At 44.1% G+C, this 21171-nt stretch overlaps 1 protein-coding gene across 3 annotated transcripts in view; it reads left to right on the top strand.

Annotated features, from left to right (window-relative positions):
- Positions 1–21171, top strand: part of ALDH9A1 (aldehyde dehydrogenase 9 family member A1) — a 309783-nt gene that overhangs the window by 191341 nt on the left and 97271 nt on the right. For all 3 annotated transcript variants that reach the window (XM_030205969.1, XM_030205968.1, XM_030205967.1), the window contains exon 7: positions 9660–9800. In XM_030205969.1, coding sequence (XP_030061829.1) covers positions 9660–9800 — 141 coding nt within the window. The remainder of the gene's footprint in view (positions 1–9659; positions 9801–21171) is intronic.

Genomic DNA, 21171 nt, shown 5'->3' with positions numbered 1-21171 from the left:
ACTATGTTACTATGTTAGGTCCTTGCAGTTATTAAGGCATTTCTTGATGGTAGATCGATTAGATGGTGCATGTAGTCAGGGGCTTCACCATAAATTGTGCGTTAGTGAGCAGATTTTAAATGCAATATGGTCTTTTATAGGGAGCCAGTGTAGTTGAAAACGTAGTGGGTGAGCACTGTTGAAGTGCGATTTGCCTAGAATAAACCTTGCAACCGTGTTTTGAGCTGTCTGAAGCCTCTTCAGAATGTACTCCCAGCAACCAGAATAGATCCCGCTACAGTAGTCTATATGGGAGAGGACCAGCCAATGGACTAGGGTACGGAATAGATCCCTTGTTATGAAGTGCCTGATACGCTTCAGCCTCCACATTGCGTGGAACATTCGTTTTGTGATGAGCTTTACTTGATTGTCCAGGTGTAAGTGGTTATCCAACTCTACACCAAGGATTCTAAGACTATTGGAAATCGGAAGCTTTGTAGCCCTTAATGTGGAGTGTACTCTGGACGACTTTATTGTGCTGGGATGAAAGGATTAGACATTGTGTTTTGTCTTGATTAAATTTAAACAGAAACGCCCTTGCCCAGGAATCCATGATGGAAAAACTGGCGTCTATCTTATCGGAGATTTCGACTAGTGTTGACTTGAAAGGGGTGTAGATGGTCACATCGTCCGCATAAATAAAGGGGTTAAGGCCGAGCTTGGATAATGCTTTAGCTAGCGGAATCATCATAATGTTGAAAAGGGTCGGAGAAAGGGGAGAGCCTTGAGGTACCCCACAACAGGCTTTCCAAGGTGCGGACATGACGGAATTAGCTTTGACTTGGTAGGTACGAGAGGATAGGAAACCCGTGATCCAGTTTAGCACGTGTCCACTTACTCCGAATGTGTCTAGTAGGAAGAGTAAAAGTTCATGATCCACCATGTCAAATGCACTGGACATGTCAAGCTGGAGTAGTAATATTTTTTTCCCAATTGATATTTCTTGTTTAAAATTAGACAGGAGGTAACCAGAACTGTTTTGGTACTGTACTGTGGACGGAACCCCGATTGAGAGCAATGTAGAATATCATAATGCTGCATATAGTCTGTTAGCTGAATGTTGACCATACTTTCCATTGTTTTAATGAGCAACGGGATAGATGCTACAGATCGATAATTTGAAATGACATCGGCTTTAATTTTTGGATTCTTGGGAATAGGCGTGAGAAGACTTCTGCCATGCTCAGAAGGAAAAAGACCCTGTTGGAACATGAAGTTTAAGTAGCAGGTAAAATCCTCGATGAAGCAGTCTGGAGCAGATTTTAGCAGATGACTAGGGCATATGTCAAGACCACAATGTTTCTTAGAGAACTTGGACAGTGCTCTTGCTACAGTATCTACTGTTAGACTGCTAAAGGTGGTCATAAGTACATAAGTACATAAGCAATGCCACACCGGGAAAAGACCAAGGGTCCATCGAGCCCAGCATCCCGTCCACGACAGCTGCCAATCCAGGCCAAGGGCACCTGGCAAGCCTCCCAAACGCATAAAATTCCACACATGTTCCTGGAATTGTGGATTTTTCCCAAGTCCATTTAGTAGCAGTTTATGGACTTGTCCTTTAGGAAACAGTCCAACCCCTTTTTAAACTCTGCTAAGCTAACCGCCTTCACCACTTTCTCCGGCAACGAATTCCAGAGTTTAATTATACGTTGAGTGAAGAAAAATTTTCTCCGATTTGTTTTAAATTTACTACACTAGTTTCATCGCATGCCCCCCAGTCCTAGCATTTTTGGAACGTGCGTGAACAGACGCTTCACATCCACCTGTTCCACTCCACTCACCATTCTACCTACCTCTATCATGTCTCCCCTCAGCCATCTCTTCTCCAAGCTTGAATAGCCCTAGCCTCCTTAATCTTTCTTCATAGGGAAGTCGTCCCATCCCCGCTATCACTTTAGTCGCCCTTCTCCGCACCTTTTCCAATTCTAGTACATCCCTCTTGAGATGCGGCGACCAGAATTGAACACAATACTCAAGGTGCGGTCACACCATGGAGCGATACAACGGCATTATAACATCCTCACACCTGTTTTCCATACCTTTCCTAATAATACCCAACATTCTATTCGCTTTCCTAGCCGCAGCAGCACACTGAGCAGAAGGTTTCAGTGTATTATCGACGACGACACCCAGATCCCTTTCTTGGTCCGTAACTCCTAACATGGAACCTTGCATGACGTAGCTATAATTCAGGTTCTTTTTTCCCACATTCATCACCTTGCACTTGCTCACATTAAACGTCATCTGCCATTTAGCCGCCCAGTCTCCCAGTCTCGTAAGGTCCTCTTGTAATTTTTTACAGTCCTGTCGCGATTTAACAACTTTGAATAACTTTGTGTCATCAGCAAATTTAATTACCTCGCTAGTTACTCCCATCTCTAAATCATTTATAAATATATTAAAAAGCAGTGGTCCTAGCACAGACCCCTGAGGAACCCCACTAACTACCCTTCTCCATTGTGAATACTGCCCATTTAACCCCACTCTCTGTTTCCTATCCTTCAACCAGTTTTTAATCCACAATAGGACATTTCCTCCAATCCCATGACCCTCCAATTTCCTCTGTAGCCTTTTATGAGGTACCTTGTCAAACGCCTTTTGGAAATCCAGATACACAATATCAACCAGTTCCTCTTTGTCCACATGTTTGTTTACTCCTTCAAAGAATTGAAGTAAATTAGTCAGGCAAGATTTCCCCACACAAAAGCCGTGCTGACTTGGTCTCAGTAATCCATGCCCTCGGATGTGCTCTGTAATTTTGTTTTTAATAATAGCCTGTACCATTTTCCCTGGCACTGACATCAGACTCACCGGTCTATAATTTCCCGGATCTCCCCTGGAGCCTTTTTTAAAAATCGGTGTTACATTGGCCACCCTCCAATCTTCCGGTATGGTCCAGCTACGGTCAGCTGGGCATTGATCTGGGGATGAGTCCAGCGTTAAGAGAAAGTCCTCGGCGACCGTGGTACTGCTGAAGAGTGGTTTTCGTAACAACTTTTCAGGAGATGGATACAGCTTTAAAGAGAGCATGAATTTTTCAAGGATTCACTTTCTCAGCTTCAGAACGTTGGAGGTGCGTTTTATTATATAGGATGAAGAGGGCAAGTTTTGCTGCTTTGTGCTGGAGTTGCGGCCACTTTCTATTTTAAAGTTTTACTTGTAAATGTATTATACATTCTCAATGAAATAAGTACATTTTTAGGGAGCCTTCATACCTGACTACCTTTTTGGCTACCAGGAGGATTTCTGCGACAGACCCCTTGGACTGCTAGTAGGGTTTAGATTATGTTCTGTTTTCTGTAATCAAAGGAGAAAAGGGGGTCCACTCCTTCCACAGTAACACAAGCAAAGCAAACACAGGGTGGAAGAGAACCAAGTCCAAGTGACCAGCCCAAACATAGAAGTAAGAGCTTCAAACAAAGTTTATTGGTACCCTACACAGTCCGTGTTTCGGCAGAAAGCCACCTTCAGGGGTCTAAAAACAATATACAATTAAAAATAAATATACAACAATAGAAATATGAAAATATAAATATAAACCACACACAATTAGAATCAAAAGAGCCATATAGAAATGAATGAAATTACAAATATATATCAAAATATGAAACATACACATTTACAATAAAAAGGCATATAAAAAGTAAGAATAACAAATATATAAAATATACTAGTATAAAAGGCCCGTTTCGGTAGGCAATTAAACGGGCGCTAGCAAGGTAATCCCCCCCCCCCCTGCAGCGTCCCTCCTCTCTCCCCTGCCCCCCTGCAGCCACCCATGTCCAGCAACCCTCCTCTCCCCCTGCAGCCACCCATGTCCAATGACCCTCCTCGCCTTTCCCCTTGCCCCCCTGTAGCCACCCATGTCCAGCGACCCACCTCTCTCCCCTGCCCCCCCTGCAGCCACTCATGTTCAGTGACCCTCCTCTCCCCCTGCCCCCCCTACAGCGTCCCTTCTGTCTCCCCTGCAGCCACCCATCTGGTCTCAGGACCCCCTCCCTCTTCCCTGCCCCCCCCTGCAGCCACCCATGTCCAGTGACCCTCCCCTCCCCCTGCCCCCCTCCAGCTACCCATGTCCAGCGACTCTCCCCTCCCCCCTCGGCGCATCACCCAAGCCCCTACCCCTCCCCTCGGGCACATCAACCCCCTCACCACCCGCAGCCACCAATACTAACGCTGTCTTGTTGCTGCTGCGTCTCCTGTTGAGCAGCAGCGGCCGGTACCAAAAGAAAAAAGCCCAAAAAAGATTTGTAATCTGAAACTCGTCTCCGTAGACAGCCATCTGGCATTGGCTGTTTTCTCTGCAGCCACTCCTCCTCTCCCCTCTGACATTGCTGCACTCGTCCAGGGTCTTCCTGCAGGGGCAGTGACGTGGAGGGGAGAGGAGGAGCAGCTGCAGAGACGACAGCCAATGCCAGATGGCTGTACGGAGCCGCGTTTCAGGTTAAAAATGTTTTTTGGCTTTTTTTCTTTTGGTACCGGCCGCTGCTGCTCCACAGGAGAAGCAGTGGCCGGACAGCGTTTGTATTGGCAGCTGCGGATGGCTAGGGGGTTGATGTGCCCAAGAGGGGGGGGGGGGGGGGTAGGGGCTTTGGTGATGCGCCGGGGGGGGGGTAGGGGCTTGGGTGTTGCTCCACGTGTTTCCCTACTCCTCCCCCTGCCTGGCTCGCAGTTTTGCAGAGCAGGGGCTTGGGTGTTGCGCTGAGGGGGGGCATTGACAGCTGTTTCCCAGGCAGGGGGAGGAGTAGGGAAACATGCGGAGCAACACCCAAGCCCCTACCCCCCCTTGCCTTGGAATCAGCTGTCATTGACGTCACTCACGTCTGAACGTTCTAAACTGCCTAGCAGACCACCTCCGAGGGAGCCACAGTCCCAGGCACATTAGAACGTTGGAGGTGAGAATTATTATATAGGATATTTAAAATGTCAAATATAGTAGTAATATTGATGACACGCACAATTACATATGCCTGATAGGTGTCTCAATTTGGATATCACATCAATGCATAAGAACATATATATAGGTATAGTAAAACAAAATAGTATCCTAATAGTTTAATCAAGTCAAGTAAGTTTTATAAAGGGATGAAAGTTGTCCCTATTAGCATAATGGGTCAGTAACATATTGTAATCATGACATAACAAATATTAACGTTGCTTAAATCTGCTTGATAATTCTTTCGAATGCTTAAGGAAATCATCTGTATTGGCACACACTCTTTTAAGTTTAAGAAACTGGCAGAAGTGCAGGTTATTTTTTTAAGGCTCAATTGTGATAGCTAGAATAATGTAAATAATTCTTGTCTGTAGGTTTCCTATATAGAGAAGTCGATAGCCAGTATTTGTCTTTCTTTACCATAATGTTCTCCTTGTCAAACTGCATTTTAAATTTGAGATTAGAATCACGGGTATTGATCCATCCAAAGAATAGCTGTAGCGAGTCAATATCGCCCTTCCATAAGATAAAAATGTCTTCGATATATCGCTTGTACGTCCGATTCTGTCGTTTGTATGGATGATCAGATAAGTATGTTTTTTTTCAAATTTAGCCATATAGAGGTTCGCTTTATCAGGGGCCATGGACGCCCCCATAGCTGTGCCTTTGATTTGTAGATAAAAACACCCATCAAAATAAAAATTTTTAGTGAGGGCCAGGGTGACCAAACTCAAAATGAGCGCTCCATATCATCCACACGGTGGAGTTAGAGGGAGCTCCCCTTTGTTTATTATCACTAGATGCGGAAAAGGCGTTTGACAGGGTGCATTGGCCCTTTCTGTTTGGTGTCTTGGAGCCAATGCATAAAACTACCCACGATCCCAATTCTATCTGACTTATTTACGCAGACCCATGTGCATCGGTTCGGATTAATGGCTAGTGGTCCTCATCCTTCTGGTTATTTCAGGGTACTACTACTACTACTCCCTGCTCAAGAACTAGACGGGTGTGCTGTATCCCCACTTCTATTTGCGTTGGCCATCGAACCTTTGGCTATTCTAACTCGAGCACATCCAGATATCCATGGACAGTGCAGGGGGAAAATTGAGTCTAAGATTCTTCTCTTTGCAGATGACATATTACTCTCCCTTACAAACCCTGTTGTTTCTTTCCCAGTAGTGTCTTCTCTGTTGCATGAATACAGCCAAGTCTCGGGATTCAAGGTTAACATGGGCAAATCAGAAGCACTTAATATCTCCATCCCAAATAATCAAAAGCGCCTGCTAGAGGCGCAGTTCTTTCGGTGGGCTTCGGGTCATATCCGGTACTTAGGTTGAATAATTTATGAGGCTAATTTTCTGGGTAAAATCCGCAAACTATTTCTTGAGCTTGATCGTTGGGAGGGACTAACGATCTCCTGGTTAGGACGAATCAATGCAATCAAGATGGTCTTGCTACCTAAATTATTATACTTATTTATGGTGCTCCCTATTATATTGCCAGATAAATTCTTTCGAGGTCTGCAGAATAAAATCTTTTCTTTCATTTTGAAAAAGAGACTGCTTCGTTTGCGGAGGTCAGTGATGTATCAAATTAGAGCCCGGGGGGGAATGGGTGTTCCCTCTTTTTTAGAATACTATCGTGTGGTGCATCTCCGCATTTTAGCGGAGTGGATACAGGGGGTGTCAAGATTTGGAAATCATGGGAACAGGGCTGGCTTCCATCATATCCGTTGAGAGCCGTCCCGTGGCTTCCCGACCATCTATTGCATGGAGTAATTAAAGATATCCCACAACTGCTTCAGCGGCCTTTATCAATCTGGAGCTGTTAGGGGGACATTCTTTCAAAAATAGGATATACTTCTTATACATATGAGCATTTAGTACGCACCACAGTTCGCTCCAGGAACTCTGGATCCTTTCTACCGGATGTGGGAACGATTAGGATTGAGTGAGTTGGGACAGATCTGGGAGGATGGGGAACTGATTCCTTTTCTAGATCTGCGAGAAGGAGTATGGGCTCCCGGCATCCAATATTTTTCTGTATCACCAGGTGCGAGACTTAATTATCAGAAGAGCACAAGATGAGTTGGGGTTGGTGGAATCCCAACTGGAGCTGGCGATGGTGGGTGGGGGAGGTAAAGGAGGGATTTCCCGATTTATATAGAGCCCTCCTTTCCTATGCAAAACCGGTTATCTTTTTAAATGGGAATCCATTTTAGGGGTCTCGCACGAGCTCACAGTGGGAATGAGTATTCAAATCACTTCTTAAGGTGTCTGTGTCTAGTGCTTTGATGGAAAATGGGTACAAAATGTTGTATAGCTGGTATTATACTCCTAAGCATTTGGCTACTATATTTAAATCAAGTTCCCCATTGTACTGGCGTAAGTGTGGCATGGAGGGAGACGTGCCACATTTGGTGGTTGTGTCCTCAAGCACAAGAATTCTGGACTAATGATTTGAAATTTGTTTCCTCTGTCACCAAAACTTCATACCCCCTAAAGCTAGAACACTGCTACATTTCAAGCCGCAAGGTGTGAAGATGGCTACACATCAACTGATTTCATGTGTTAGTGGCAAGTAAGTTGACACTTGCAGCAGCTTGGAAAAAACTTTCTCTACCGGGACTTAGAGTAGTTCCGCGGAAGTTAGATTATATCCATTTAATGTCTAAATTAACTTCTCTATGTAGCGGACAAATACTGTCACCCCCCCCCCCCCCCCCCCCCCATCTGTCATATCCTCAATCTCTCTCTCTCCACTGCAACCGTCCCCGACACCTTCAAACATGCTATAGTCACACCACTCCTCAAAAAACCATCACTAGACCCTACCTGTCCTTCCAACTACCGCCCCATCTCCTTCCTTCACTTCCTCTCCCAGATACTTGAACGCGCCGTCCACAGCCATTGCCTTGATTTTCTCTCCTCTCATGCCATCCTCGATCCGCTTCAATCTGGTTTTCGCCCTCTACACTCGACAGAAACGGCACTCACTAAAGTCTGTAATGACCTGTTCCTTGCCAAATCCACTCTCTCATTACCTCTCGCCTTGACTACTGTAACCTACTCCTCACTGGCCTCCCACTTAGCCATCTATCCCCCCTTCAATCTGTTCAGAACTCTGCTGCGCGTCTTATCTTCCGTCTGGACCGTTATACTCATATCACCCATCTCCTCAAATCACTTCACTGGCTTCCGATCAGGTACCGCATACAGTTCAAGCTTCTCCTACTAACCCTACAAATGCACTTGATCTGCAGCCCCTCATTACCTCTCTACCCTCATCTCCCCTTACGTTCCTACCTGAAACCTCCGCTCACAGGACAAATCCCTCCTCTCAGTACCCTTCTCCACCACCGCCAACTCCAGGCTCTGCCCTTTCTGCCTCGCCTCTCCCTATGCTTGGAATAAACTCCCTGAGCCCATACGCCAAGCCCCCTCCCTACCCATCTTCAAATCCCTACTCAAAACCCACCTCTTCAATGTCGCATTTGGCACCTAACCATTATACCTCTATTCAAGAAATCTAGACTGCCCAACTTGACATTTCGTCCTTTAGATTGTAAGTTCCTTTGAGCAGGGAGTATCCTTATTTGTAAAACTGTACAGCGCTGCGTAACCTGAGTAGCGCTTTAGAAATGTTAAGTAGTAGTAGTAGTATATTGGCCTACTCTCGCACTTGGGACCCTTATGTGCAATGGACTGCTCATCCGGACTCTTCCTTACTCACTCTGTAGTGGTTTGTTTGGAAGGGGGGGGGGTTGTTAGGGGAAGAAAGGGGGGATTCATAGTTATGTGGATTGATAGATACTTCAATATTCACTGACTGTTGTCATCTGTTTAGTGATTTTCTTGATGAGTGTTATATTGCATAAATTTTGTATGCTTAAGCTTTAATAAAGATTCAAAATTGGAAAAAAAAATGTTAAACTGGCTGGCATCCGGGATCCAATTCTTTAATGAACAAACTTGTTCTCCTCTCTGAACACCTATGTAAATTCTCATCAAATTGGAGCCACTGTAGTTCGCTGTAGCTCTGTTAATGTCTATTTTACTGACCTTCGTTTGTAAAGCAGTGACATGATCCTTGCTTCCCACTATTGCTTGGACCAAGATAGGACAACGTCTTTGGTCAAGCTGTGCTAACTAATCTATCTCTTGCATAGTTCTGTGTGAGCTGCTCCCAAATATGACAGAGTATATAGATCCTAAGCAATCCTGCTTGATTATCTAAATAGCATTGTTGCTGTTTTCTATAAACAGCAGGATTGTTGAGACACAAAATTCCTCCCATTCTCCAGAGAGTTGACTTAACTCTTAAGCTTTTGAACTGAGGAGTCCAATGTGCATGGGAAGGGCTATGCATGCTCTACTCTGAACTTAGCTGTTCAGTCCCAGTGAAGTGCAATGACATCCTTTTGGGTGCTTGACCGTATCTGCTGTCTACAGGAAGCACCTGTTGCAGATGAGCAACAATGCTGTCTCTTACCATTTTGTTGTGTTGGTTTTCTTTTTAATTTCTTTTCACCATTTATTTCTATTTTTGGTATATTTTGAACTACATTTTTGTTCCTACGAAAAGCAATATAGTAAATCTGTAAACTAAACTGTGGGTAGATTTATAGAGGAAGGGTTTGGAAGTAGTTTTATAAAGCTCTTCCCTTCTGCATCCTCTTCAGATCATGGAAATGGCAGCAAAAGGAATTAAGCCTGTGACCTTGGAGCTCGGAGGGAAATCTCCTCTCATTATTTTCTCAGATTGTGTACTGGAGAATGCTGTGAACGGAGCCATGATGGGAAACTTCCTCACACAAGGAGAGGTAAGGGGAGCCATGCAGGACTACTTGTCTTTGTTTATGAGTTTCACCATATATGTCTCCTCACCTACCTATATTCCCCTCTCTGTGTGAATGATTGTAAGTGTGATCATTTCATGCAGGTTATTCCAGCCATGTTGGATGTCTTATGCAACTGTTTCACACTCTTAGCACTGTTTGCACATTGGTTTGTATTCTCCCCCTTTCTGGCCTAAAGTTCCATTTGACTGAGCAAACAGTGAAGTGGCCCTCCTCCCACCCCCCCACCCCAATTTCTTATGTCTGTTATCCCTGAACACCCTGACCAGTGTGTTTTGTCTTTCACAAGAGTATTTGAATTCTGTCAGAGTTTTGTCTACCATTCCCTCTTTTGGTATGCTATTCTAGACGTCTTTTTCCAATGTATACCTCTTAGATCAGCTGGATTTTGTAGTCTTCTTTAAACCTTCCTACCTGAAACATATCATGACCCAATGTCTTTTAATTTCTTTTCTATGGATAATTTCATCTAACTATATCTTATTGAAACCTATTAAAATGTGTGGATGTTTTCTATCATTCCTTCTACCATCTCTTCTTCATTGGATAAAGTTTGTGTCTTAAGGCTTTCATTGGATAAAGTTTGTGTCTTAAGGCTTTCATTGCAGGCTTTGTATCCTTTTTAATAGCTGTTTTTTGAACAGGTCCCACCCTCTCAACATCCTTTAGAAAGGTAGAGTCTCTAAAACAGTATACAGTACTTAAGCTGAGATCTCACAAGTGAGCTATACCATGATATTATTGCCTTTTTCCCCTGTTACATACTGTAAGAGGATCTCAGTTGGGATATAGGCAGCCACTGGGAGGCGTCCCCTTGGTGGTAAACAAGAGTGCAAACTACAGAGCTATTTCAAAGCAAGTTTATTAGCACTGGCCTTAATGCAAGACAAACGTTCACTTACTCTTGCAATATTTGTTTAAGACAAAACATGAACTTGCATCACATGTGGAGCAAGAGAAGGCATCTGGGAATACAATCAAAGCCAACTGGAATCTGAGATCTGGGCATGGATAATGGCCCATCCAGAAGCAAAGCAAATAAACCCCCCAGCAATCTGGTCTGGCTCCAGGGCCAATCAGAACATGATACACCAATAGGCTGGAAGCATAGGTGCAGACATGTTCAGCAAGGGCAGAGAAGACAGGAAGCCAGGGGAACCAGGAACACAGCTTTTCTTAGGCGAGCGGAGGCAAATGCCTAGCTGTAGCCAGCCAATTTCAGACTGACTGCTTGTTCTGAAGTACAGCAGTTTCCTGCTGAACCTGAGACTACATTATTACTTGGGGCAGTAGTTTGTTCAGTGTGCTAAAATGAATCCATTGTCATAGTACTGGTATGTTACATTTAATACTGCCTTCCTCCAAATAATGGTCTGGTCAGCCTTTTGAAACTGCAGGATGAGTTGCACACCAACAACTCAGTTGTTAGCTTGTGTAGGTACAGTTTGTTGAGGAAAAGCCAGGGTAACAGTCCTCACAAGTGAGGTGACATCACTGGATAGGGTCCAGATAGCATTTTTTTTTTTTTAACTTCATAACTTGCAATCCAGAGGTGGCCGGTTCAAATCCCACTGCTGCTGCTTGTGATCTTGGACGTCACTTAATCCTCCATTGCCTCAGGTACAAACTTAGATTGTGAGCCCTCCTGGGACAGAGAAATATCCAGAGTACCTGAATGTAACTCACCTTGAGCTACTACTGAAAAAGGTGTGAGCAAAATCTAAATAAATAAATAAATATCTTTCTTGCATACCCAGATGGATATGTGCAGGAAATCCACAAATTGTGTTTGCACAGTGCCCCTCTCAGGTTTTTGCTGTTTGGTTGAGGAGGTTTTACCAAAACCAGATTGAAATGGAAGGCTCAAATCCAGTATCAACAACTCGGGATTCTCCACAATCCCTATTCCTAGAAAAGCATCACATCTGTGGAAGAGCCACATTCCAACAGAATGAAAATGGATGTTAGCAGTTTATGAGCAACTTTAATAGGACAATGCCTCCTTTGAAGGCTGTTATTTAATTGGACAGGTTTTTTTTATGTTCGAGTGATGCAAACGATGTTTTGATTTTTTTTTGGAAGGACAAGCAAAAGTGCTAGCCAAAACTGGCAAAATTGCACAGAGATCCTGTGCATTTCTGCTGCCAGCATGTCTTCAGAGAGGACATTTTCTATTGCGGGAAGGACTGTGGACGACAAGAGAGCTAGATTGAATCCAGAGATTGTTGATGGTGACTAATTCATCCGTAGATTAAAAAATCATAACAGTAATTCATAGGGCATATTTCTCCCCCACAAGGGCATGAAAAGTGGGGTTCTATTTTGTACCCCTGGACATCTTAACAGGTTGAATTAGGGTTCCTTGTGTAGCAGTAGTCGGCTATTGTTGGGATTGGAAGGGTAGAGGGTGGTGTCATGATGGTGACTGTTTCCTTGTCTGTGCCCACCTCGCCCTCTGGTGGCCAGTACCGGTAGCTGCTATGGACTGTCACACGTTCCAGCCTTCAGTCCGGTCCGGATCTTCCGGGCTGCCGGACTTGCTTTTCTTGTGCCTGAACAGCATCCGTAGCTGCCTTGTGATTCCTGCAGCTTGAACTTCAGCTGCTGAGGGGCTTTATTAACCACCTGGAGACTTCTGTGTTTGCCTTTGCATTGCCAAGGGTCGTCAAGTTAGTCGGTGTGCTGTTGCACGGTTACCTAGCCTTGTTCTGTGGGCTTTTGCCCTTCTGCTTTGTCTTGCTCTTGTCTGTGGGCTTTTGCCCTTCTGCTTTGTCTTGCTCTTGTCTGTGGGCTTCCAGTTCTTCTGTTTGCCTTGTTCACTGTCTGTGGTCCCTGTTTGTGGCGGCTTGTCAGCCTTCAGTGTTGGTTCTGTTCTGTTGCCTGTGTGTGGAGCTCTGGTCTGTCATTCTGAGTGTCTGCAGTAGCCAGCATTGTCCCTAATTAGCTCTCTGCTGTGCAGGTGGTCTGCTCCTGTTCTACCTTGTCTGCTTTCAGCTTTCTTCCTTCTGTTTGGGACCCCTGCTTCTGCCAAGCTTGGATGTATACCCTAAAGCCCTGCTTCTGCCACGCTTGTATGTATATCCTGAACCCTGCTTCTGCCTAGCTTGTGAGTATATCCTGAACCCTGCTTCTGCCTAGCTTGTGTATATATCCTGAACCCTGCTTCTGCCCAGCTTGTGTGTATATCTTGAATCCTGCTTCTGCCAAGCTTGTATGTACGCCCTGTCTGCCTAGTCTGTCTGTGAATCCTGATCCAGTCCAGCTCCATCCTGTAAGTCCTGCAGGCCGCCCGCACCCAGGGGCTCAACCTCTGGGGCACGGCGGTCAGCTCAGGTGAAACCCGGAGCTGCTCCAGTCCTGTTTTCCTCCTGTTATCCCAGTCCTGTGGTTCCAGCATTTGTCTGCCTACAGCCGCAGTTCCAGTCCAGTCATTCTGGCCAAGTCCATTCCAGATTCCAGCTCCAGCCTTGCTTGTTTGCCCAGTCCCAGCTGGGGGTCTTGCCTGCCGCTCCTCGGCAGTGGTCCAAGGGCTCATGTTCTAGTGACTGTTTGTTTTGAACCTGAGATCGTAATAGGTGGAGGGGGAGGGGTTATTATAGTTGCTGATTGTTATTGTTTTCTATTTGTGATTTTATAAACAGTTGCACAGAATATTCCTTTTTATACTTTAATAGGTTTAAATATAAAATCGTGTTTGAGGCTTCTGCAGATGAGGACAGAGCCTGTGAGATTGGGGAGAAACTTTATCCCCATGTCATTCTTTACTGTATTTTTCAGTTTAGCTTTTCTGTCATTCTTTACTGTCCTTTAGTTGGGCTTGAAATTTGTTGGAAACCTGATTATAGGAGTCTTCCTGTTTCACCAACTTAAAAGGAAAGATTTCCACTTTATAGGTATCAGCAGGTTCCTCGGTCTGTTTTTTTTCCATGGAGCTGAGAGGTCGCATCTTTGTGGTCTCTCTTCAGCATATATTAACAGATATTTTTTCATTGCTTTCCCATGCGCATTTTCCTTCATTTCTGTCATTTTCCTTATAGTTTTTATTTTCAGTACCTTTTCCTTTTTTTTTAAAATTAGAATTCGACTTTTCAAGTTTTCTTTCTTTTTTGTGCAGCTCTTTAGGCCCCGTTTAGGCCTGAGCACCGACCTTGATTTGAGTTTTGCCCCTTTTTGATGCTCAAGCTTGAGGAATTTAATTTAGCCACGATTCTTTTTCTCAATGTCTAAGAAGACCCCCCCCCCCCCCCCCCAGTGGCTTCAAAGGGTGCTCCCAGTGTAATTGGACCCTCACAATTGGTACATCGAGTGCCTTGGGCATGACCACCAGCCTGATTATTGTTCTTTCTATTTATAAATGCAGCTGAGGACAAAGAGGGCATGTCGGGCCCAGCAGGAGAAACTTTTTGACTTCTCGCAGGTCAGTCCATTAACATTGGGCGCTGATAGTAGGCCCCAGAAGCGGTCAGCGTCAGACCTGACACTAAGGATGCATACGGGTTTGACATAGAACATAACATAAGAGTAGCCATACTGGATCAGACCAATGGTCGATCTAGCTTAATATCCTGTTTCGAACAGTGGCCAAGCCAGGTTACAAATACCTGGCAGAAACCAAAATCATGGAAACAGTCCATGCTACCAATCCCAGTGCAAGCAGTTGCTTCCCCATGTCTGTCTCAATTTGTCCAAACCTTTTTTAAATCCAGAAACGCTAACCGCTGTTAATACATCCTCCGGTGAAGAGTTCCAGAGCTTAATTGTTAGTTGAGTGGAAAAAAATAAGTGTTTCCTTGTAACTTCCTTGAGTGTCTCAAGGAAGTTACAAGGAAACACTTATTTTTTTCCACTCTCCTAGTCTTTATACTTTTGGAATGAGTAAAAAATCAATTCTACTCGTTCTACACCACTCAGGATTTTGTAGACCTCAATCATATATCCCCTCATCCATCTCTTTTTCAAGCTGAAGAGCCCTAACTTCTTTATCCTTTCCTCATATGGAAGAAATTCCATTCCTCTTATCATTTTGGTCATTCTTCTTTGAACCTTTTCTAATTCCATTATATCTTTTTTAAGATACAGCGACCAGAACTGAACACAGTACGCAAGGTGAGGTCACACCGTAGATCGATAGAGTCATTATAGTATTTTCAGTCTTATTCACCATCCCTTTCCTGTAATGACACCTAGATCTTTTTCTTGAGTGCTAACCCCCAAGATGGACCCTAGCATCAGGTAAGTGTGATTCGGATTATTATTTCCAATGTGCATCACCTTGCATTTGTTCATATTAAATTTCACCTGCCATTTGGATGCCCAGTCTTCCAATTTCCTAAGGTCTTCCTGCAATATTTCACAGTCCACATGTGTTTTAACAACCTTGAATTGTATAATCTGCAAATTTAATCACCTCACTCTCGTTCCGATTTCCATATCATTTATAAGTAAGTTAGATAGCATCAGTCCCAGTACTGATCTCTACGGCACTCCACTGTTCACCCGTTTCTCCATTGAGAGAGATGATCATTTAACCCTACCCTCTGTTCAATAACCAATTCCTAATCCACAAACCAGAACATTGCCTCCTATCCCATGACTCTTTAATTTTCTCAGGAATCTCTCATAAGGAACTTTATCAAAAGCTTTCTGAAAATCTAGGTACACTACATCATTTGGCTCACCTTTATCCACATGTTTATTCACGCCTTAAAAGAAATGAAGCAGATTGGTGAAGCAAGACCTCTTGGTTTAACCCATGCTGACTCTGTCCCATTGAAGCATGTTTGTCTATGTGTTCTGTAATTTTATTCTTTATAATAGTTTCCACTATTTTGCCTGGCACTGACTGTAATTTCCCGGATTACCTGGAACCCTTTAAAAAAAAATGCATTCATACATAAACAAACCAGTATCTCGTATAACTGTTAGTCAAATTAATATGCTATGGGAAAAGAAAAAATTCTTTCTAAACATAGTTTTGCTAACAAGGTACTTCTAATATTTATAACAGGAGTTTCCCCCCCCTTTAAACTCCCCCCACCAGTCCCTACCCATCTCTCCCACCACTCTCCCCTTTGCAACCCATGGCTCAACAAGCACAATGTGACACAAAAGTATCCCAAATAGCTTCCCACTTGGACAACGTTTTATGACGTGTGGTCCATAGTCTCTCCATCTCACAAATGTACCACAACTTATTTAACCACTGTACCAACGAAGGAACCATAGGTGACTTCCAATGAGCCGCTAAAGTAACCCTTGCAGCAGACATAGCGTGACAGACCAATAATGATTGTGATGTAGTGAGACCCGGAGGCTTCATAGGGAAAAGAAAAAATTCAGGAGACCACTTAATAGGCCGAGATATCCAACTCTGGAGCCTATGCTTAACAGCTTTCCAAAAGGCCTGAGCCTTAATACATGACCACCAGAGATGGCCCATAGTCCTCCGCTGTCCACAATCCCTCCAACACAGCGGTGAAGCCGTCGGGAACATATGGTGAAGGCGAACAGGAGTCAAATACCACCGGTATAAAACTTTTACAGCATTCTCTTTAAAAGGAATAGAAATGGAAATTTTCGATACAGCAAGTTCCATAAGATTCCAATCATCACCCAATGTCAAACCTAGCTCTCTGTGCCAACGCATACGATCCACCAGGGGCTGCATCTTGCTGCGTTGGTAAGAATACAAACAAGTAATAAGACCTCTGGTTCCTTTAGAGTCCTCACATAGATCCTCCAAAAAGGAATCCTCCCGAGTAATCTTGGCCCTAATATCTGCAGCAGAAAAAAAATGCTTCGCTGGTATATATGCAAAAGTATCTGCAGGCGAGATCCTGTACCTTCCAACTAAGACATTAAAAGGAATAATTGAATCTTCATCAAAGAACTGACCCCACGTCTTCAGACCAGTAGAGAACCATTTCGTAAATGGCCCAGGCTCAAGTCCAGGTGGGAAAAGAGGGTTATTTGCTATTGGGCTATGCTTAGAAAAAATCTGATCAGGCTTACCAAACAGGCCATCCCAGTAATAAAGAGTGGACGAGATAGAAGGGCACATGTCCCGGCCCAAAGAGCGATTTCTCTGAGGAAGCCACATTAAGGATCGCAAAGGACAGGATCCTACCAAGCTCTGTTCCAGATAGATTCATCATTTTTGGGGACTAGCATGAAACCACTCTATTGCAGCTACAGCCTGAACCGCCTTATAGTACCAATACAAATTCGGTACACCTAAATCACCCTTTTTCAGATCCCTATATAACAAATTTCTCGAAAGATGTGGCTTTTTGTTTGCCCAGATGAAACGAAAAAGGCGATCTTGGATACTCGACACAAATTTACGCAACAGGCGAAGAGGGAGAACCTGAAAAAGATACATCAATCGAGGCAGTACATTCATTTTCAACAACGCTGTCCGACCAAACCATGACAGGTCTATAGAACTCCAGGCCTCCAAGTCCTTATATATTTCCCACAAAAGAGAAGGATAATTAGCTGAAAATAACTCCAAAGAATTCGGTGTAAGGAGAATTCCCAAATATTTAATACCATGAGTTACCCACCTGAAGGAAAAATGTTGTTTTTAAGGCTTGTAGATTAGGACTAGGTATACCAATGGCCATAGCTTCTGACTTAGTCATATTAAGCTTAAAACCGGACACTGCAGAATATTCCACCAGGAGCTTAAGCAAATTGGGCATAGAAATTGAGAGCTTGGTTAAGTAAAGTAAAATATCATCGGCGAACATAGCAAGCTTATACTCCTGATCACCCACTACAATGCCCGAAATATCAATATTAGACCTAATTGCAATAGCAAGAGGCTCCATAACCAAAGCGAACAGCATTGGCGAGAGAGGGCAGCCCTGCCTCATCCCCCTAGACAAGGAGAACATTGCGGAATTACCTCCATTAATTCGCACACACACTCTAGGAGTCCATTCCCTAAATCCCAATCCAAACCCCATTTTTTTCATGACATTAAACATAAAAGACCAATGGACGCGATCAAAAAGCCTTTTCCGCGTCAAGGCCTAAAAGGCATACTGGAATTTGAGAGGCTTTAGCTACATGAAGCAAGTTAACCATTCTATGAACATTATCTTTCGCTTGCCGTTGTAGAACACACCCGACCTGATCTGGATGGATTAAATCTGGTAGGACTTTAGCTAGTCGATTTGCCAGAACCTTTGCTATAATCTTTACATCAGAATTGAGAATGGAAATGGGACGATATGAAGCACAATCCGTCTTGTCCTTACAGGATAGCAATCGAAGGGGAAGACATGGATTTTTTCCAAATGGGACAATTTAGAAGTATACTCTGCTATCTCCTTTCGCCAGGCTCTAGCCCGACCGCTAGCCTGTTGTAAAAAATACCCCTGAGGAACTGCCTTTTACGCATCCCACACAATCCTCAGGGAGGGTCCAGAGGATAAGTTAATATCTAAATATTCCTTCAGGAGTGTACGATAGTTGGCTACAACCTTATCATCTTTCAACAGAGAAACATTCAAAGTCCACCTGCTATCTCGGTCTTCCTCACAAAAGGACAAGAGTTGAACCCAAACCGGGGAATGGTCTGAAATAGTTATGGGATTAATTCCAGAAAGACAACTACCCTGAGCCAAAGACACGTCAATTAACACATAATCAGTGTGAGAATAGGAATCGTGTGAATGGGAGTAAAAGGAATAATCCCTAACCTTTGGGTAATGTAGTCTCCACACGTCACATACTGCTAACTTCTTAGCCAAATCTCCCAGTGCCTTAGAATTTATAACATCAAGCTTCGATACCCCTCCAGACTTATCCAAAGTTGGGTTGAGAGAAGCATCGAAATCTCCTCCCAAAACCAATTTACCATAGGGATTGAACAAGTTTACTGAGCTTTGTAAATAAATTTTCCTCAGAATCATTGGGTGCATACACCGCTACCAAGGTAAAAGCAAAAGTATTTAATAAAACCTGCAGACATAAAAATCTACCCATAGGATCTCGCCGTACCTTCACCACTTCAACTTGCAAAGACGAATGCAGTAAGATAGCAACTCCCCGCTTTTTCGATGCAGCAGAAGCACAAAAGACATTTGGGTAATGATGATGAGCCAAGAACTTCTCATGCTCCCGCTTTAAATGAGTCTCCTGGAGAAAGATAACATGCGCTGTTTGGGAACCTAGTTCCTTAAATATTTTCTGGCGTTTTTGTGGAGAATTGAGACCCTTAACGTTGTATGTCAAAAACTTCAAGTCCATACTCATTTAGTCAGCAATATATAAGCCACTTACAAATATCCCAGCGGAAAAAAGGGGAAGAGAAGCGAAGGAGCAGGAAATGAGAAAATATAAAGAAAAAGAGACCCCCCTCGCCCACCCCCGCCCTAATCCCCCTTTCTTCTTTCTCCCACCCTCCACCACCAAGTAACCACCAAAGACCCCCCCCCCCCCCCCCCACAAAAAAAAAAAACAAAAAGACTCTGTCTGGGAAAACAGTAGGAAAAGCCACCTACAAACACAGCGCCACCCTAATCATCCCCCAGCCATCCCACCTCTAACCTGTTCATCTGCGCCATTCCTAAAACACTCTGACTCTCAAGCACCCTACCCTTTCCCCATGCACACACATACACACCATCTACTCCCATTATACATTTATCTGCTACTTTCCTCAATGGCTAATATCCATAAACAAGTATCAAAGTAAGGCACAGTGGCCTCAGTACAGACAGCAAAAGGCTGAACAGGGAATATAAAGCAAGCGACAATTTAAGTGTTCTTAGGCTTGCTAACAACTCGCTTCCACTGTTGAAGTTTAACTCTAGCAGTTGAACTCGTATCAACCGTAGGTTCTTCAGCAGTTGTCAGTCCCAGCTCTTTTAAGATCTTCCAAATTTCAGATAGGGAGCGCAGCCGATGCACCTTCCCTCCGGCTGTGAAACAAAGAGCAAAGGGGAAAGCCCACCGGTATGGGATTTTATACTTGATCAATATATCCAATGCAGGTTTCATTGCACGTCTTTGATTTAATGTAAATTGAGATAGATCTTAAAATAACTCTCTCCTCGTATTCCACACTAGACAACTGGCGAGCCTTCTGTAGAACTTGATCTTTCACCGCATAAGAGCCAAAGCAGCTTACAATGTCCGGGGGGGCGGTTATTAATCGGTTTACCTAGCGCTCTGTGAGCCCTTTCTATCACAAAGTCCTCTGAGTCCAGAAACTTCCCGCAAATCAACCAGGCAATCACAGGCATATCTTCCTTGCCCCCGACTCAGGGACCCCACGCAGGCGTAGATTGTTGTGCCGTCCTCGATTTTTCAAATCGTCCATTTTATATTGCATATCGTCATATGAGGATATTAAATTCTTAAGACGTGCATCAGTCACATTTAAAAGCTCATTGTGGGTTTCTGCACGTGTCTCTAGTTCTTCCACGCTGCTAGACAGTTCCCATAAGTCTACACAGAGAATGTCCATGTGGTCTAGGATCTCTTCCTTAGATGCTTTTATCTCCTCTCTTATTGTGGTAAGGCATGCAGTTATTTCTTTAGAGAACCCACGGAAGGATATCCCTGGACATACTTCAGTTGTTGATAACGCCGAGTCAAGAGTTACAGCGCAAAATGCGCTCTGAGTAAACATGGCGTCTCGATGTCTTACCCGCCGGCCTGCCAGGCAGCCGCGAACTCTCCTTACGTACCGCTGACATGACAAAAATACAGACAGCTGGATCAACTGGAGGTAATTAGCAATCGGGCAGGATGAAAGCCCAAATGTAAAGCAGATTTAAGCCAATGTCACCAAATAATAGCAGGGATGCCACGGAGCTATGAACTCAGATGGCCATCTGTGTTTGTGACGTCACTTCCTCCCCAGGCTTTTTGCTTTTGAGGTACCTGAAAAAGTTGTTACTATGAGTTTTAACCTCTACGGCAAGTTTCTCTTCATATTCTCTTTTAGCTGCCTTTATTAATGTTTTGCATCTGACTTGCCAGTACTTATTTTCTTCATTTGAGTCCCTTTTTCCATTCTTTGATGGACATTCTTTTGGCACTAAGGGACCGTAATGCTGAATGTCAAGGGAAGTCAAAGAAACACAACCATTGGCCCCCTTTGAAACACAATGCTGGGACAGCAGCATCGCTGGTACCCAAGAAGCGCCGGCATCAAGAAGATAGCTCCTCCTCCTTGGTGGAGGTGCCAGTGCCGCCAGTCTTTGAGCAACCAGATTACCGCTTCTGGTACGACACTGGCTCTTAGTCTGTCTCCAACTAGCTCTCCAGCCTTTGCCAGTGGTACCAGGATGAGTGGTACCAGGCCATGCTCAGGGAG

The sequence above is a fragment of the Microcaecilia unicolor genome, chromosome 6 (assembly GCF_901765095.1).
Source record: "Microcaecilia unicolor chromosome 6, aMicUni1.1, whole genome shotgun sequence".
NCBI classification, from domain to species: Eukaryota; Metazoa; Chordata; class Amphibia; order Gymnophiona; family Siphonopidae; genus Microcaecilia; species Microcaecilia unicolor.
Note: the sequence above shows the minus strand (reverse complement) of the source record. Positions and strands in the feature narration are given on the sequence as shown.